This window comes from Rhamphochromis sp. 'chilingali' (genome assembly GCF_963969265.1).
Source record: "Rhamphochromis sp. 'chilingali' genome assembly, chromosome: 2".
In the NCBI taxonomy this organism is placed as follows: Eukaryota; Metazoa; Chordata; class Actinopteri; order Cichliformes; family Cichlidae; genus Rhamphochromis; species Rhamphochromis sp. 'chilingali'.
Window position 1 is genome coordinate 3,815,688 of NC_137930.1, and position 16,937 is coordinate 3,832,624.

Consider the following 16,937-nt stretch of genomic DNA (forward strand, 5'->3'; position numbering starts at 1 on the left):
TGGGGCAGCCAATCAGAGCTGGCTTTAAAGGACGAAGGGCTTCAGACACAGGACGAACTGAGGGGAGCTTGGCTCAGAGGATTATTATGAACTCTGGATTATGCAAAGCTACTCTTTTAGAATGAATGTTTCAGGAAGAATGGAATCCTTGTCTTTCTTCAGCAGCATACAAATAAACATCCAGCGGCTCTAGTGGTAAAATCATCAGAGCATCTTAACAGCTGAACTGCAGCTCACTGAACACATTTTGCTGTTTCAGTAACATGTAGCTGTTTCTGCTGCTGGATGACGCATGTTTTATTTAAGTAAGCAGCATTTCACTAACTCCACCTCTGTTTAAACTCTGACTACTGTTTCTGTGTGTGTTCAGCAGGTGTGGCAGCTGCTCCAGGTTGAATTAGCCACGCTTGAGGAGTCGTAGACTCTGCAGGCTCGAGCTGTTTAACAGCCCCGTAAACAACTGGAGAAGAAATGAAGTAAAAGAAGAGAAAAGTCCTCGTTACACTGGGGTATTGTTGCTGCTTCTATTCTTCTCTTCTTCTTTTTTTTTAAATTTTGTGTTATGTGACTGTTTGAGTCTCAGGGGAAATGTCAGTGTTTGATAAAGTCCAATTACGTTTGTATCAGTTGCAGAAAATAACAGACACACTCACTGTTAGCTGGATTCGCCCATCTTTCTTTCATTTCTTATCTCTTGTTTCTGTGATCGCCTTCTTTACTTTTTTGTTCTGGGATCTCATCGGAGAATCTGGGATGTGCTTTATGTCTACATTCTTAGTTTACCCATAAATTATTTTCTTCTCTGATTTTGTCTCTTAAACTTTCATCTTGAAAGCTCGACCCATTTCATTTCTCTCCTCCTGTTTCCTTTGCTCTTTTCTACCCTGCTCTTGTAATTGTGTTAGTTTTTTCTTTATTTCACCACTCACACTCTTCTCTGCCTCCCTTTTCTTTCTTCTATTTGTTCTTTTCTCTTCTTCTTCTTCTCCATGTAACCCTCCCAATGTCATAAACTTTCCCTGTCCATGTCCTTTCTTCCTTTGCTTTTCCTTTTTTGTACTTTTTTTTTTGTCTTCGTTTCTTGCACGTCTCTAAATCTTCACATTTTGTCACACTCCTTATTCAACTTTTCAAAGATCGCTTTGAGACATATTATAGAATATTTAGAAATATTTCCCTTTCAATAATAGCAGAACAACATCAGACACTAGTTATCTTGTAAAAAGGTAATCTTGTTGTACTAATCTAAGTAATCTTTCAGATTATTAGGACACCGCTGTTCATCCTATCTGCTAGAAACTTGTGAGTCCTGAATAAGTGCATTGTTAAATTTGAGCCTGTCTGGATGAGTGGTTCTCATACTCTGGCTAACCTTTTTTAACTGTTAGAGAGACTTCTGCCTTCCCCAGACACAGGCATGTTCATCATTCATTTACATTAATGAATTCCTGGAACTCTTACATCTCATTTTAACCCTTGAAACTTAGGGCCAGACTTTGACCCAAACATAAACCTAATTCCAACTTTAACCCTGAGATCAAATCTTAACTCTCAGACTGATCTTTGAAGGAGCGAGAGAAAAGGCAGTGTTTTAGCTTTCAGAGACTTTGGTCACTCTGACTATAACTGGGCAAGATTTAATTTAGTTTCATTTATTGTCCTCACTTTCAGTAGCCTCCATGATGCCACTCCGTGGTTTTGGACTGTTCATTTCAAAGCTTGAATATTTGTGTTTTAGTCATCACCATGGTCTTTGTTGGAGCCTGAAGCTCCAAATTTGCCTTCATCTGAACAACTGTGTCTCAAAATAGCCCAATAACTCACTCAGTGATGTTTAAAAAAAATCATCAGCACTGTTTTTATGAAGTGGGAAACTATCCAAAGTCTGTTTAAAAAAAAAAATGTAACAGGCTGTGAACATGCTTTTTAAATTCGGTAACATTTGTCACCAGCCTCGTGCAGGGACACCTCCAGCAAATTTTGGGGGGTGGCCGGAGCCCCTCTGGCCCCACCTTGGTGGCAGCCCTGGCCTCGTGTCTGCTAGAGGAACAGCAGTTTTTAAGGCTTCAGTATATTCTCCTTTCAGTGATGTCACAATAATCATAAAAGACGGCAAACTTTAATTGCTGACAGACGGCCATGTAGTCTGTTATGTCTCTTCAACAAGAATTTTATTTATTATCATGTAATTTGACCTGCATGTGTGCTTATCAAACTAAAAGAGCTGTACTGTCAGATCCCTTTATAAACAACGATAGACTCCCTGGAGCTGGAGCTACGAGTTTTGTTTCGCCAAAGGAGGTCTATCGTTGTTTATAAAGGGATCTGTCAGTACAGCTCTTTTAGTTTTTCAGCTTCAGTCGTACAGTAAGTGGACTTTTTGCCACTAAGCACTTCCACAGTTTAAGTATATAGATTAGAAGAAGGCCTGTCCCCTGGTAAATCCTGGTTTTGAAGCTTTTGTTGTGTTTCCCCTTCTGATTACGGGGAAAACAGAGTGGATGTAGCTGGAGGGAGGAGAAGTTTCCTCTCTTTAATCAGCAGTTTAAAGATTGTTTTTAGGAAAAGTCCCTTTGTTAGAGAGTCCGTCCTTCCTCTTCAGTTATTCTTCAACCGAACTTTTTTTAATCTGAGTGGTAAAGCACGGAAAACTATCAGCCTTCGCCAGTCGCCTGTATGGACTGAGCAGGGATGTCAAAATTTTTGTTAAATTCATCATAAGTAAGTAAAATACTTCTTTTATCCTAATTTTTTTTTTTGCCTTTTTCAAATCGTTATTCTTAGTGATTTCACAAGAGATGTGATCATTTGTATGACAGGATATAGAGAATCCAATTTTTAAGTGCTTGACCCATAATAGAGAGCAGAAATCTTTATTTTTTGTTTGTTTGTCATTGTTTAACTTTGATGATTAGCAAGGATCCTGCTGGTGCTTAAAATTTATTTCTAAGCACTGAATTTGTTCTGTTAAAATAAGGCCTGAGTTAATATTAAATGTTTTAACTCAATCTTTCAAACATTTCAAAAATATTAAGTTGTATCTCTAACTCAGAGGAATTTATCTTTCTTTTCCTTCAAGTTAAGTTGTTGTTTAATTTGTTCATAATTTTCATTCTGAGTGGCAAAAAAAAGGTTTGTTATTGTTTTTAAAGTCTTAAATTAAATTGCCTTAAGCTGCAGAAACCCTGCGATGGTCTAAAACACTAAAACACTTGCTAAAACAGTTCTTAAAACGCTGGGTAGCGTCCATGCAAATAGTTTTAATGGCGATCCATTAAAACTATTTGCATGGACGCTACCCAGCGTTTTAAGCAACATGTTTAAAAAAGTTGGTTTCCAGGCTTAATTTTAGGGTGAAAATTAGATCACAGACTGTGAAGGACTAACATCAGGATGAGGAGTTGGGCAGCAGAAGTAAATTCAGTATGTATGCCTGGCTTTTGGGTATTTCTACAAAGAGAAACAGTACTGAAGCATTGTGTGGAGTGCTGTTATCGGAGCATGAATCAGACCGTGGTTTAATGTGCTGCTGCTGTTTGTTCATGGTGGAGGGCCGTAGTTGGAATTCCACTCAGTCGTATCAGCAGAGTTTGATGGCTCTGTTGTTTGTTGAAATTTGTTTTACGTCACTGTTGCTGGGAAACTTCCTTTAAAGTCCAAAAATATCTCAACACTGAAAAGTTTTATGGGTTAAAAGGTGATATTTTGACCAGGTTGTAAAACCATGGTCTCTCTGTAATCTGACCACAGGGTATCACCAGTGGTATAGTTACAAATCACTTTTATAAGATTATAGTGCAGTGGCGAGTTTTGAATATGTTTAAGAACAAAATCAACTCAGTGTATAAATAAAAGGTCAGGATTTCTGTTAACTATGCTTTCTTGGACGATAGCAGGCGACTTTTCACCTCAGGAACCAATGAGCTGTCGCCTGTCACACCCAATCAATTGCAGCAGATGGCTTTTTAATATTGTAGGGTCTTTACCATACAATATAATGTAATAAGAATGCGGAAATCAGGTCTTTATGGTCAAATAGCTGCTAAGAATCCACGACTAAATGAAAGCAACAAGCAGAAGAGATTTGTTTGGGCCAAGAAAGAAAAGGAATGGACATTAGACCAGTGGAAATCTGTGCTTTGGTCTGATGAGTCCAAATTTGAGATTTTAGGTTCCACCCACCGTCTCTTTGTTGGACTGTGTGTGTGTGTGTGTGTGTGTGTGTGTGTGTGTGTGTGTGTGTGTGTGTGTGTGTGTGTGTGTGTGTGTGTGTGTGTGTGTGTGTGTGTGTGTTTTTAAAGTGACTGCACGTGCATCATGCGGTCACTTTGACTCATATCTATCAAGCCTGTGGTAATTTGAGGGAAGCCATTCCCTCCACTTTTCATTAAGCACAAAGGCTGAGAGACTTTTTTGTTAACACATGTAAACATTTGTCATCTCTTGCTTCCAGAAATCTTCATCCTCTTCATCATGTCTAAAATCCTTCCACCACAACATTCTTCCCATGTGAAATCTAACTTGTTATCAAAGGCAAAAAGCTTCACAGTCACAGATCACCCCACCACCCTCATCTCCACATATACTAACACCACTGCCGACCCAGCTGTTGCCTTCATCAATGGCCTGCTCGACCGGATACCCTGTGAGTAATGAATTATTTCCCAAGTAGCCAAAGGATAACTAGAGTTAAATATGTGTTTTGATCTTGTCAGGTGAGCAAATAAGTTAGATACAAATGCTAGTGATCTCCCCCTGCTGCTGATGAAAGACACAATGATGAGAAGGGTCTCAATAATAGCTTCTTTCCCCTTCTCCCCAACCAGTCAAAACAGATGGCTGCCCCTCCCTGAGCCTGGTTCTGCTGTATGCTGTGTCTTGTAATATAAGATGCCTGGGTTTAGCTGTTATTTGGAACGTGTCTTGAAATTTCACTAAAACTTAGATGTTGTAGTTTCTACTGCCTAAAGGACCAACAACAACACAAACAAGAGCAGCACACAAACTTATTGTTGCACGTATTTTTTATGATAGCACAAAGTTATTACATGTATACGATGCTCTGCAAAGTTGTGCATAGGCTCATTGCACAACCAAGCTAGTCTCTTATGTCATCGTTGTTGATGTCCTCAATCTGAACCCTCTGCAATCTGAATATGTCATTTTTCTTTTTTCTTTTAATTGGTCTCTGAAGACTCGGTAATCAGGAGGCCAAGAAAATGAATATTTGGAAATGCATCAAAACCTATTCTTATTTTCAAAAACGTCCGTTTAGCCATTCTTCAAAATCTAGAGTCAAAGTTATCACTAATGATGACTTTGATCTCAGAGGCTTAAAGTTAGTCACACACAAAAGTGTGTCATCTGCATAGAGTTGTACGATTTAGAGACGTAGCTGCTTCCAGAGTGTTTTATCTCCGGTCTTAAATTATTCTCTTTAAACTACATTCTCAACATACTCAATCAATTAATATTATGTCCAAAGAAATTATTTATATTTATCTTCTGATGAATTATGTTTTGTCCATCTTTTAGCACTGGGACATCAAAGGATTTAAACACTGGCACGATTTGTCACTGCAAATACAAAGAAATAATTTTAATGTGAACTGAATGTGTAATCAGTTTACCATTATATCTAACTCTACCATAAAGCTCATATGTTCAACTTTTAATCAAAGGAACAAATATTTTCATAGATTTTCAATGAGAATAAAATGGACATTTTGTTTACAGAATCAGTCTTTGTTGGTGAGATAATGTGGACTCGTCTTATCTCCACAGTGCCTCGATGGGCGATCTACACCATCTTTGCAGCTGGCGGTCTGCTGATTCTGCTCTGCTGCCTGTGTGTCTGCATCAAGTGCTGCTGCAAAGGAAAGAAGAAAAAGAAGAAGAACGAGCAGATCGATCTGAAGGCGGTGAATGGAAAAACAACCACAGCCCTGGTGAGTGGCAGAGGCCAGAGTATCTGATATAAATTTGACTGATCCACAACACAAAAACATAATGTATTCTATTGTTTTTTATTTCCACTGAACTGATTATAACTACACACTACAGACTACACATAAAAGATGGAAATAACCATTGGAATGTCTCACGTGTTACTTTTCAGCATGCTAAGGTATTCCTGGGCTTTGCCAACCCTCAAGAATTCCTGTGAAAAGACCTTGGTTAATGACAGGCTCCTTGTAAACTGGACAGATATTAGTTGCTGAACAGTTTAGTTACTTTTTGGGTCAAGAAACAACTGGTCAGAACCTTTGACTCGATTTTACTTTTGATAGGTTTGAAAGCGCTCAGTGAAATAACGTTTTGGTAACTGCGAGGGTCGATGCCACTGACTCGTCTGTGGAGAATTTACTTTACAGCTGTGCATGTGCCACAGGAATGACTACTCGTTGTTGGGTCTCCAGTTGTCCATGTCCACAACAAACTACAATCAAGGTGTTAGGAACTGGCACGCACAACCTGTATTTTTACGTCACTGGGAACATGCGGTTGGCACTTTAGAGAAACCGTTGAGTCAACATGAGACTATGTTAAATAAGACCTGACACTAACAATTAATGCCATAAACTCATCAGGAAAATGTTCACTTAAGTTATTGATCAAGTAGAGCAGTAGAGTAATTTTAGCATAGTTCCAGTGACCCCTGCTGTCCTTTAGATGTAATGCACACTAGGACACCACATGACTTTATTTTTCAGACTCAAAGAACAGACTTGATGTTCTATGTTGTGTCGTTACTCTGGATTTATTTGGTTCTGGGTGTGACATAATTTTATTTTTTTAATTAAAAGTATACAACAGTTTTAGTTTAAAAGTTTAACATGGCTTTACCCCCTGAAAAGGCTTGGACAGCTAATGTGCTTCCTGTGCTCGTCTGACAGGTTCAGCCAGATGTGGCAGATGTTGATTATGGCTCAACCAAAAAGCAGAGAGGAAAGCTGCTCTACTCTCTGGAATATGATGGGCCTCTGTCTGAGGTGATTAAATGAATGTCTAATTGTTTACCTTTCATGCAGCGTTGCACTTCTATAATGTTGCATTCTTATTTTAAACATTTGAATGTGTGAAATTTGTTCAGCTCCTCTTTAGTTTTCAGCTGTGGTATGAGTCAATATCCATCTGTTTCCTGTCGACCTTTACAGCTCAAACTGGGGATCAAACAAGCCAGCAGCCTGATGGCCATGGACCTCGGAGGAACCTCAGACCCATATGTCAGAGTCTACATCCTCCCCGAAAAGAGCAAAACCTATGAAACCAAAGTGTTCAGGAGCACGCTGAACCCTGTCTTCAACGAGCAGTTCACCTTCCAGGTAGGACCTGGTGACTTGCCCTGTTTAGTTGCATTTGCTTAAAAAACAGTTATAATTAAAAATTGTTGTGTATGTGGTGAATTATTGAAGTTGAACGTCAATGTTGCAAATCCTCAAAAAAGAAAGAGCTTCCAACCTTAGTTATATGCCCCCAGCTACCAAAGTCTACCCTCACGAAGTCGACAGCTGTGATGAAAGTGTTTGACTTTAACCGGTTTTCCAAACACGAAATCATCGGCGAGATCCGGGTGCAGCTCTGCAATGTTGATTGGAATCACATCATCGAGGAGTGGCAGGAGCTGGAAGCACCCGCCAAATTTGAGGTTTGCTTTCACACATTTCCTTATTCTTCATGGTCCAAGTGGTGGCATCTAGGAAGGATTTAATCAATTTTTGTCGAATGTATTTCCATATTCTTTAAGGATTCAGTTTCCTAATCCAAACCTCTTGTGTCATTCAAAAAGAAAAAGCAGTCATGTTGCTTCCTGGGACCAATAGTTGGATTAATGGCAGGATTAACAGTTTTTCAAGCTTGGTTTGTTTACTCTTCTCTTCATACTGTCAAAATCTATTCTGGTTTTCTATACTATACCCCAATACATTTTCTTGAGACACTAGCCTGTAGCGGAATCACTGATGCATCCTGAAACTAATTTCATTCAACTCAAAAATCTCAAAACAACCGATTGACACTTCCTGAAGGATCTGTCCCGGGACCTCTCCTATTAATAATCTACTTCCACTTGGTCTCTTCTCTTTTGTAAATTTGATATTAATTTCAATTTTTATGCTGATGACACCCAGCTTTACCTGTGCACCAAACCTCCCACCCACCTCTCTCTTTCGTTGCCTCAAGGAAATCAAATCCTGGGTCTCCAGGAACTTTATCAGATTGAATAGTGTTAAAACTGAGGTCCCCCTCATTGGCACCAAATCCAGGTTATAAAAGGTTCTCCTTTCTCGGTTCCCCCCTCCTCTCAGGTTAGAGTCATCAGATGCTTTCTCCTACCTGACATCTCCTGCCTGACTCTCTCCACTTTCAAATCCCAACACATTTCTTTAAAGTGACTTACTCTTTCTGACCATCTTCCACCTGTCACATGCATCCTCTGTTCTTAATGATTTTTATATACTGCATATTTGTTTAATTCACTTTGACATTTTTCTTGGCTTTTTAAATTTTTTAAACTCTTCTAACCTTGAATATTTTGAAAGGCACTTAAGATAAAACGTATTATTCTTATTTTTATACTTGTTAGTAACATTATAGGTTTTGCAGGTTATCCAAGAGGAATGTGAATATTATTTAAATCATTTTGTACTGTCACTAGCACAAGGCTCTCATAATGGGTAGATGGTCACTTTCTCCTTCAGCTTCCTCCTTTTATTTGCATTTTTATTCATTTCAGTTTACTGAAATATATCAGAGCTGATTCAGTTTGTCAGAACTACAGATTTCTGTATGACGTTTGTGCTACAGGAAGAAAATCTAGGAGAGATCTGCTTCTCCCTGCGCTATGTTCCCTCTGCCAGCAAGCTGACTGTGGTAATCCTGGAGGCCAAAAACCTGAAGAGCATGGATGTTGGAGGATCCTCAGGTCAGACTGAAACGGGATCTTAATCAAAAATGTAACTTTTCAAAAACGCTCCAGCGTGCTAATTTACAGCAAATCCAAGAACACATTTGCTCTCCATTAAACCAACGGGTGATCACTGGAGGTGTAACAGAAGACAACACTGCCTCACAGTGGTTGACAGCAGTAACTACAGAAACAGTGAAGATTGGAGAAGTTTAGTCATTTCCATCTTCATATTGTGGGAGCTGTACTCGACTACAGCAGCTTCGTTTATCTTACACTGGGGTCTAATGCATCTTATCATAATATTTTTAGCTCCTCCCCCTTTAAACAAACTGTCTTCTTAAACAGGTTTGAGCAGTAATGCTTAAGTGCTGACCATGTTTAATTTAAACATCTAGCTGTATATTTATTTAAAGAAAGTCATAACGGATTATCTTAACTAAAAGGATGATTATCTAAAATTTCTTTATTGATGCAATTCAGACATGATTGCATCAATACTGTTACAGCTGTTACAATATTCATGTTTCTTGATTCCTGCTTACCTTATTATTTTACCCCATTAATTCTTCTCAGGTATTTTATGGAGGCATCATGCATCTGCATGAAGAAATACAGTTTATAGGTGCTCCGAGTGACTTTTCTCCATGCTGTGTTCGTAGATCCTTATGTGAAGATGCAGCTAGCTCTGGACAAAAGGAAGTGGAAGAAAAAAAAGACGTCTATCAAAAAGAAGACGCTGAACCCTTATTTCAACGAATCGTTCGTCTTTGACGTGTCACTGGATCAAATCCAGGTGAGTGTAACGACATCCTGGCTGAAGCAGATCTTTAACAATATTTGAGACTATCTGAAACAATAGACTGGTCATCGATATTAATTTTACATAAACACAAAACATTTTAACAGTAATTCTGGAGACATTTTGTGATGATGGTTTAGAATATAAAGAATATATATCAGCATAGATCCTGGATTGAACTAACTTGAGAATGTTTTCCTCTCTCCTGACATTTATACTTCTGCACTGGCTGACGCATACACTGTGTCAATAAAAATAAAATTCAACCTGCTATTTTTCCAGTCCTGGTCTAAGTGGTTACATAATACATGCCGCATTGTTGAGAAGGGAAACAGACTCCTGCCACTTTCACATGTTTGATAATTACTCTTTTACTGTTGTTCTGAGTGGCTGTGATTTTCTGATGAACATGGCACACACACTTTTGTAAACCATCACACACTGAAGGCTTTAAGGTTTTCTACCTCTGGTGTAGGGATTCAGCTCCTTTCTCAAAGAAGAGCCTAATGCAGCCTAACACATAAAGGGATGATCCTCAGCTGTATGCAGTGAGGGAGGCAGCTTTTTAGTTTAACACTGTTATAAGACTGACACTTATTATAAGCACACAGTCACACTTGAGGTATCACATCAAACTAAAAAAAATGGATTGGTGCATCCCTGTGGAAAAATTTACTTCACTTCTTTTCAGTTTTATTTATACAGCACCAAATCCCAACAACAGTCGCCTCAGCGCTATATATGTTGTAAAGTAGACCCTACAATAATACATAAGAGAAAACCCCAATCCTGTGACCCTATGAGCAGCACTTTGGCGACAGCGGGGAGGAAAAACTCCCTTTTAACAGGAAGAAACCTCCGGCAGAACCAGGCTCAGGGAGGGGCGGGGCCATCTGCTGTGATTGGTTGGAGGGGAGAAAGACAGCATAAAAGACATGCTGAGCCAGAGGTTAATAATAACTATTAATTACATGCAGAGAGGTGTATAAATACAAAGTAGGTGAAGAAGAAACACTCAGTGCATCATGGGAATCCCCCAGCAGCCTACACCTATTGCAGCATAACTAAGGGAGGATTCAGGGTCACCTGGTCCAGCCCTAACTATATGCTTTAGTAAAAAGGAAAGTTTGAAGCCTAATCTTAAAAGTAGAGATACTGTCTGTCTCCCATATTAAAGACTACCACTTTAATGCTGCGCTGATAGTGAGGCGACTTTAAATCTGAATCTCTTTCCTCAGAGGGTGAATCTGGTGGTCTCGGTGTGGGACCATGACGCCGTGACCAGGAATGATCCGATAGGGAAGATCTACCTGGGCTGTGATGCCACAGGGAACCAACTAAGGCACTGGGCCGACATGTTGTCCAACCCGCGACGGCCGGTGGCTCAGTGGCACAGCCTGCTGTCGGCCGAGCAGGTCAACTCCACTCTAACCCTGAAAAAGAAAATCCCCATCCCCAGCAAAATGAAGGAAAGCGCTCAGCAGTGGTACCCTAAATGAAACCATTTAAAAAAAAAAAGAGAGATTCAAATATTTTTGATAACCATTTCTCCCTTTGTTCTTCTGATATGGAAATTATTGAATAAGATTACTTTGTATTATACTGTATATTAAGATTTGTAATTATTATTTTTGGTATCAAATCAAAACATGCTAAAATATATTTTCTAACATTTATTTTTGCTTTATAAACACAGTTTAGCCTCTGTAAGATAGCTGTACTGAGTAATACAGTTAGGTCCATAGCTTCAGTACACACTTTCCCTCAGTACAACAACAACATGGTGGATTTTAAATCAAACAGTCAATATGTTCACTCATTATTCCAAGACAAATGAAGTGGATAAAAGAGTTGATTCCAAGTCTTGAACTTCTGAATGAGCCTCATTCAGTAAATGTTTTTACCCTGCGAAAGACACGAGCTCGCACGTGAAACTTCTGCCAGATTCATGACGAGTGGGCACCGGCATCGTTTGTGCTGGCTGTCTGCAATCTGCATACCATCACACTTATTTCTCTATATAAGGAAACAAGTTTATCTCAAAGTGAAACGGGGAGTGATGCTGCTGTAAAAGAGGGAAGAGGAGGAAAGCAGGAGAAAGGCTGACATAAATAAGTCATTTTTTAAATAAGATTATTACTACTAGTAGTAGAATTGCAATTCTTAGTACTAATCAGTATAAAGGTGTGTTTTTCTTGTGTTTTGTAATATAACCAGAGCTTCATCATTTGTTCATGCATGCAGTCTGGGGCAGTACTATATTTCTTCGTACCGTATGAACAAAGGTACAAAAATGTCAACAGCTCAGCAGCACTGTGAACACCATGCAAGACAACTGATGGTTGTGGAATTCTTTCTATGGTTAAAAACAACAGCTTTACAACAGCTTACCAAGCCAGGACCACTCTTAAGGAGGCAGGAGTATCTCTGTCAAGGTCTACAAACCAAAGATGTCTTACTGAATGGAAATACAGAAAGTTTAGGACACGCTGCAAAGCACTGGGTGGCACTCAAGGCCACCCTCTGTGATCAGACTCTGACAAAATGCTACAAAACCGATCGGACTACATTTTACAGTGCAAAAGGATGATGACCCAAGGCTGACTGCAAAAGAAGCGACCCACGAGTTTGTCAAAGCAAAGAAATGGGGATATTCTTCAATTCGCCAAGTCAGTTACCCGAGCTCGATTCAGCAGAGCAGCTTGGGTGTAATTCCTAAACACTTAATGCAATATTTTTGTTAAAGCCGTTGGATTAAAGCTGAACTTCTCCACTTCAACCACATCTTCACTGTTTGATTTCAAATCCCCTGTAGGCAAAGGCAAAATTGCAGTTGTTGTGCCGGTTTCTAAATACTAATGGACCTGGAAATGCATATCATTATTTCTTATGTAAACACACTGAAAGTGAAATGTATTTTAGTCTACAAAACACAAAAAACTCTATGTTTTTATTAAGAAAAGATCTTGTTAACTTTCTACACAGTTGGAATATGATCTAAAAGCTAGAAACAATCGTTTATGGACAAACAAGTCTGAGACTCTCACTCGTCTCCCCTGACAGACGACGACTCAAACAAAAACTGAGCTCAATCAAGCCGAGTTCAGCAGGTGCCTTCTCCTGCTGGCTCAGGCCTCCAGAGACCGTCCTCATTAAATGCTCTGTGAATGCACAGCTCAGTGCATTCACAAAACGGGAGATTTTCACTCTGTCAGCATCTGATGTTAAAACATCAACTACGACGAGCCTCTGTTGACTTGAAACTTTGATTTCATAAGCAAAGTTTCAAGGGAACTTCAGAAAACGTTCCCTGAAAGTTATTTCGGGAAACCTTCAGAGCACCTTCAGGGGACCTTTCTGAAGGTTATTCTGCAAAGCTCCCAAGACCTTACGAGGACCCTAATCTCAACAGTCCCTTTTAAAGGTGCACTATGGCGCAGAGCACCTGGAGGACCTTCTGTTGAACTTCTACAACCCTTTAATCCCAATTGTTATGTTGTCACATCGTCAAAGGACCTGCCTTAATGTTCTCCGGTTGTGTGAAAAGCCCAGAGGGCCTTCGGAGAACTCAGTAGTATTTTTTGGAGAACTTCAGGAAGCAAGAGCTTGTAGGTTCACAGGGCAAAGGAAGAACAATCCTTATCAGAGTGGGAACGAGCTCAAGAAAGTCACCCTAGATTGACTGATTAATTTCTTTCGTTCATCCATCCATCCCCCTACAATCGCCACTTACTTTCTCCTTTGCTCTTGTCATAATTACCACAGCCGCTAGAGTGTACCATCACAATAAGCTTCAATAACAAATGATCTACGGGCTTGTATTTTACTGGTCAACATTATATTGCTGCTACCTCAGAGGGTGATTTACAGGAGGCCAGTGAAGGCTCAACAGACCTGATAGGGACGAGCCAAGAAGCTTGGAAGCTCTCTTTGAAGTGTAAATGTCCCACCCACTTAAGGACACACAAGATCTTCTCTCCACTTTCTGTCACCTGCAGATGACACTGAGATGACAATGGAAGGACACATTTGTAGTCTGAGCATTAGTGATTTTATTCTGTCTCATTAAAAATAAACGTTAATGAATAACGGGAACATCAGTTGAAGGAATACAAGTCGGAAAAAAATATTGCCGCACATTTTTCAAACTAACCTGTCATTACTAGTGCAATTTTCTGTTAGGGCATCAGCAGCAACAGAGCCAGCTGATGAAGCTGATTAGGATTGGCCTGGCTCTGGGGTCTCTGGAGCCCCTACAGGTGTTTCCTGGGCAAAGATTGTTGCTGAACATACTGGACAACACCTCACATCCCCTAAAGGACCTACCGGTCAAACAGCAAAGTGTGTTCAGCAGCATCCTCCTTCAACTCTGCTGCAATTACAACAAAAATCTTACTCACTCCACCTAAAATGGGGGATTTGTGTCTTCTCCGAGCAGCGATCTTTGACTTGTTAGACGGATTTGCAAACCTTTACACCAGGGGTCCCCAATCCCGGTCAACGAGGGCTGGTGTCCCTGCAGGTTTTAGATTTCATCCTGGGTCAACACACCTGAATCACATGATTAGCTCATTGCCAGGCCTTTGGAGAACTTCAAGACACGTTGAGCAGGTCATTTATCCATTTAAATCAGCTGTCATGGATCAAGGACACATCTAAAACCTGCAGGACACCGGCCCTCCTGGACTGGGGACCCCTGCTTTACACTAAGCCACTAATGCAAGAACTCTCTTTCTATACCTTAATGTAACATCATGCAGTATTTTGTCATTTATTCCTTTTTAATTACAGTGGCTTCTGTGTATTTACTTTCCTTGCTTTATCTCCATCATGCCATTTGTTGTGTTTGTACTTGGTGTGAATTTGCTCTCTGTTTCACTTTCTCTCACCTGGTTGAGCAGGTGACCCATGTGCTGAAGTACAGAAGGCTAGATACCTGGGTTTGAGTGTCTGCCGGGCTGCTTCCTCTGTGTCATTCTCCTGCACTGTCTCACTACACTTTCCTATCCAATAAAGGTAATAAATAAATGAAGTTAAACAAACAAAAATTCTGATCCACAGGAGTCAAAATGGGACAGCTTTTATATTTTACCTCCTTAACAAAGGCCTTAAATATGAAAATGATCCATTAAAGGGTTCCTAATCTGCTTCAGACTCACCTATAACGTAACAATTAAACTAATGTAGCTCTCAGAATTTTGCTAAGGGGCCTCGAGTCAAAAACAATCTTCTTTTTCTTATTTTGTGTCAATATTCTGTTCCAGTGGTGGACATTCGTGCTTATTAAAATCACTAACTGGTGATGAATCCCATCCCTTTTCAGTAATAATTAAAATGTACCCAAAATACCACACATTTTAATTATTATTTTGAATAACAATTCATTCTATAATAAAAAAATATCAGTGTTATCTGTGTTTGAAGTCGATGAATTGTTAATAAAGGTGCAAAAGTAAACTGGAGAATAAACTGGAATCACCTGTTTGCGAGAAATTCAGTGTCTCCTGATCAGCTTAAACCAGCCATGGCCTTCATTGTCCGGCTTATCTCCTGTGAATTTACCCTCCTGCTTATTGACAAAGGCGGCTGGATACACTCACACTTCATTATGGAGAGCAGTGACATCAGCAGATCGGTGGGTTACCAGGTTACCCGAAGAGAAGCCCAGACCATCCAATTAAAGCATACGAAGAAGAAGAACAGGATCAACTCTGCTTTCAGACGAAACTGCTTCAGTCATTGAGTCTGAGAAACAGCTGCAGCCTGCGTCTCTCTCTCTCTCTCTCTCACACACACACACACACACACACACGGTGAGTAGATCCAATAAACTTATGCTACAGACTTCACTTTAGACGTCATCTGACCATTTCTGCCATAAATGTGAATTTATATTTATTTAGTGAAATATTTGGAACTTTAAACGAATGTTTCCATCTTTAATCCTTAATTCTTTTGTAAGGTTTTGTCTTTGTTTAACTAGACACAACCACAAAATATACTCTGGATTACATAAAAAATAGAACGAAATAGTCAAATAGATCTAATAGATCTTAAGGAAAGCTATGGTACAATGAGCTACTGGTAGATTAAGCACCTAACAAAGACTAGTTCACTGGTAACCTGTTCAGGGTTAACGACATTTACAACTAAGCCTTTAAACAAAATATCTGCGCGTTTCATTGAAATAGTACGCATGGAAGAACAAAATAGTTACAATGGATCACTCAACAGCAAGAACAATATTTAAAAAAATGATTTACTTAATTATATATGCTATGAGACAGACAACGGTGACAAAGACGGCTCAACTAGTTTATTTTCAGTGATAAATGATCCAATGATTCTACAAAGAGCGAGGAAAATTAGCGGTTCAAAAACCAGTAGACGGGATGAAAGTGTGTAATACACTAACCGAATAATATTATAAGCGCAGATCTCCCTGAAAACAGCAAGTCCTTTCAGGTGTGATTTTGATACAAGGGAGGGATAACTCTTCTATTAGGAGCTGCTATTAGAAACTATTCCACCGAAATCTAAGTGTAACAGCTGACCTGTGTGACGTGCAGAACAACTGTAAATAATATTTCGCATAATATTGTAAATAAGTGTGTTGATGAAAGGAATGTTACTGTGCCACACGCGTAAATGCGCGCATCGCTCTTTTCACGTATCGGTTTCCAGCAGTCGCGTTAGTGCGTTTTGACAGACATTTCACTTTGGTTCAAAACAGATTCAATATGATGAGTCCATCAGCGCGTGCGCATTGCTGAGAAAATATTCCAGCTCAGTTCTGCTCTGTTTCGGTGAGTTTTATTACTACAGATGCAGAATTATGCTCAGCTCCGAAGACTCAGTGTGAGGGCTGAGTGAAGAGCTGCAGGACAAAGCCAAAGCAGAATCAGACATGCTTTTGTGGCATGCCGCAAAGTGAATCAGAATTGCGTGAATTATTTAAATATGTCTCCCAAGATTTTGTGAAAAATACCCATAAGCACGCCTTTCGGTAGCAAAGCTACAGAAGAGGATGAGGGCCACGGGGGGGGGGGGGGATACTGAAGTGAAGTAGGATGCGCATTTTGAAGTCAGCTCACGTGAGGATTTTGGCAGTTCTCCCGCTCATGTTTTCCATTAAGGTTTTTTTTTTAGAAAGTGAATTGGAAAAGATTATGAGGTTACTTTGGGTTTTTTGTTGTTGCTTTTCCCACTGCCCTGGGACTCACTGGAGTC

General features: G+C 39.7%; 1 protein-coding gene and 1 long non-coding RNA gene across 3 annotated transcripts; one reads left to right on the top strand and one right to left on the bottom strand.

Annotated features, from left to right (window-relative positions):
- The first annotated feature begins 104 nt into the window (after positions 1-104).
- Positions 105-12,983, top strand: syt8 (synaptotagmin VIII). The gene is made up of 10 exons (XM_080874500.1): positions 105-195; positions 374-509; positions 4,454-4,645; positions 5,785-5,948; positions 6,897-6,992; positions 7,158-7,325; positions 7,481-7,648; positions 8,806-8,923; positions 9,568-9,701; positions 10,946-12,983. Exons 3-10 carry the CDS (start codon positions 4,474-4,476, stop codon positions 11,204-11,206), a joined length of 1,281 nt encoding a protein of 426 aa, XP_080730626.1. The 5' UTR covers positions 105-195; positions 374-509; positions 4,454-4,473; the 3' UTR covers positions 11,207-12,983.
- Positions 7,561-15,357, bottom strand: LOC308391762. 2 transcript variants are annotated; one of them, XR_013970693.1, is made up of 4 exons: positions 13,602-15,357; positions 11,018-11,140; positions 9,451-9,593; positions 7,561-7,696 (listed from the first exon to the last, which is right to left on the bottom strand). It is a non-coding gene; the product is annotated as an uncharacterized lncRNA (long non-coding RNA). The 2 variants fall into 2 exon arrangements; XR_013970692.1 differs by lacking the exon at positions 11,018-11,140.
- Between the last annotated feature and the right edge of the window lie 1,580 nt (positions 15,358-16,937).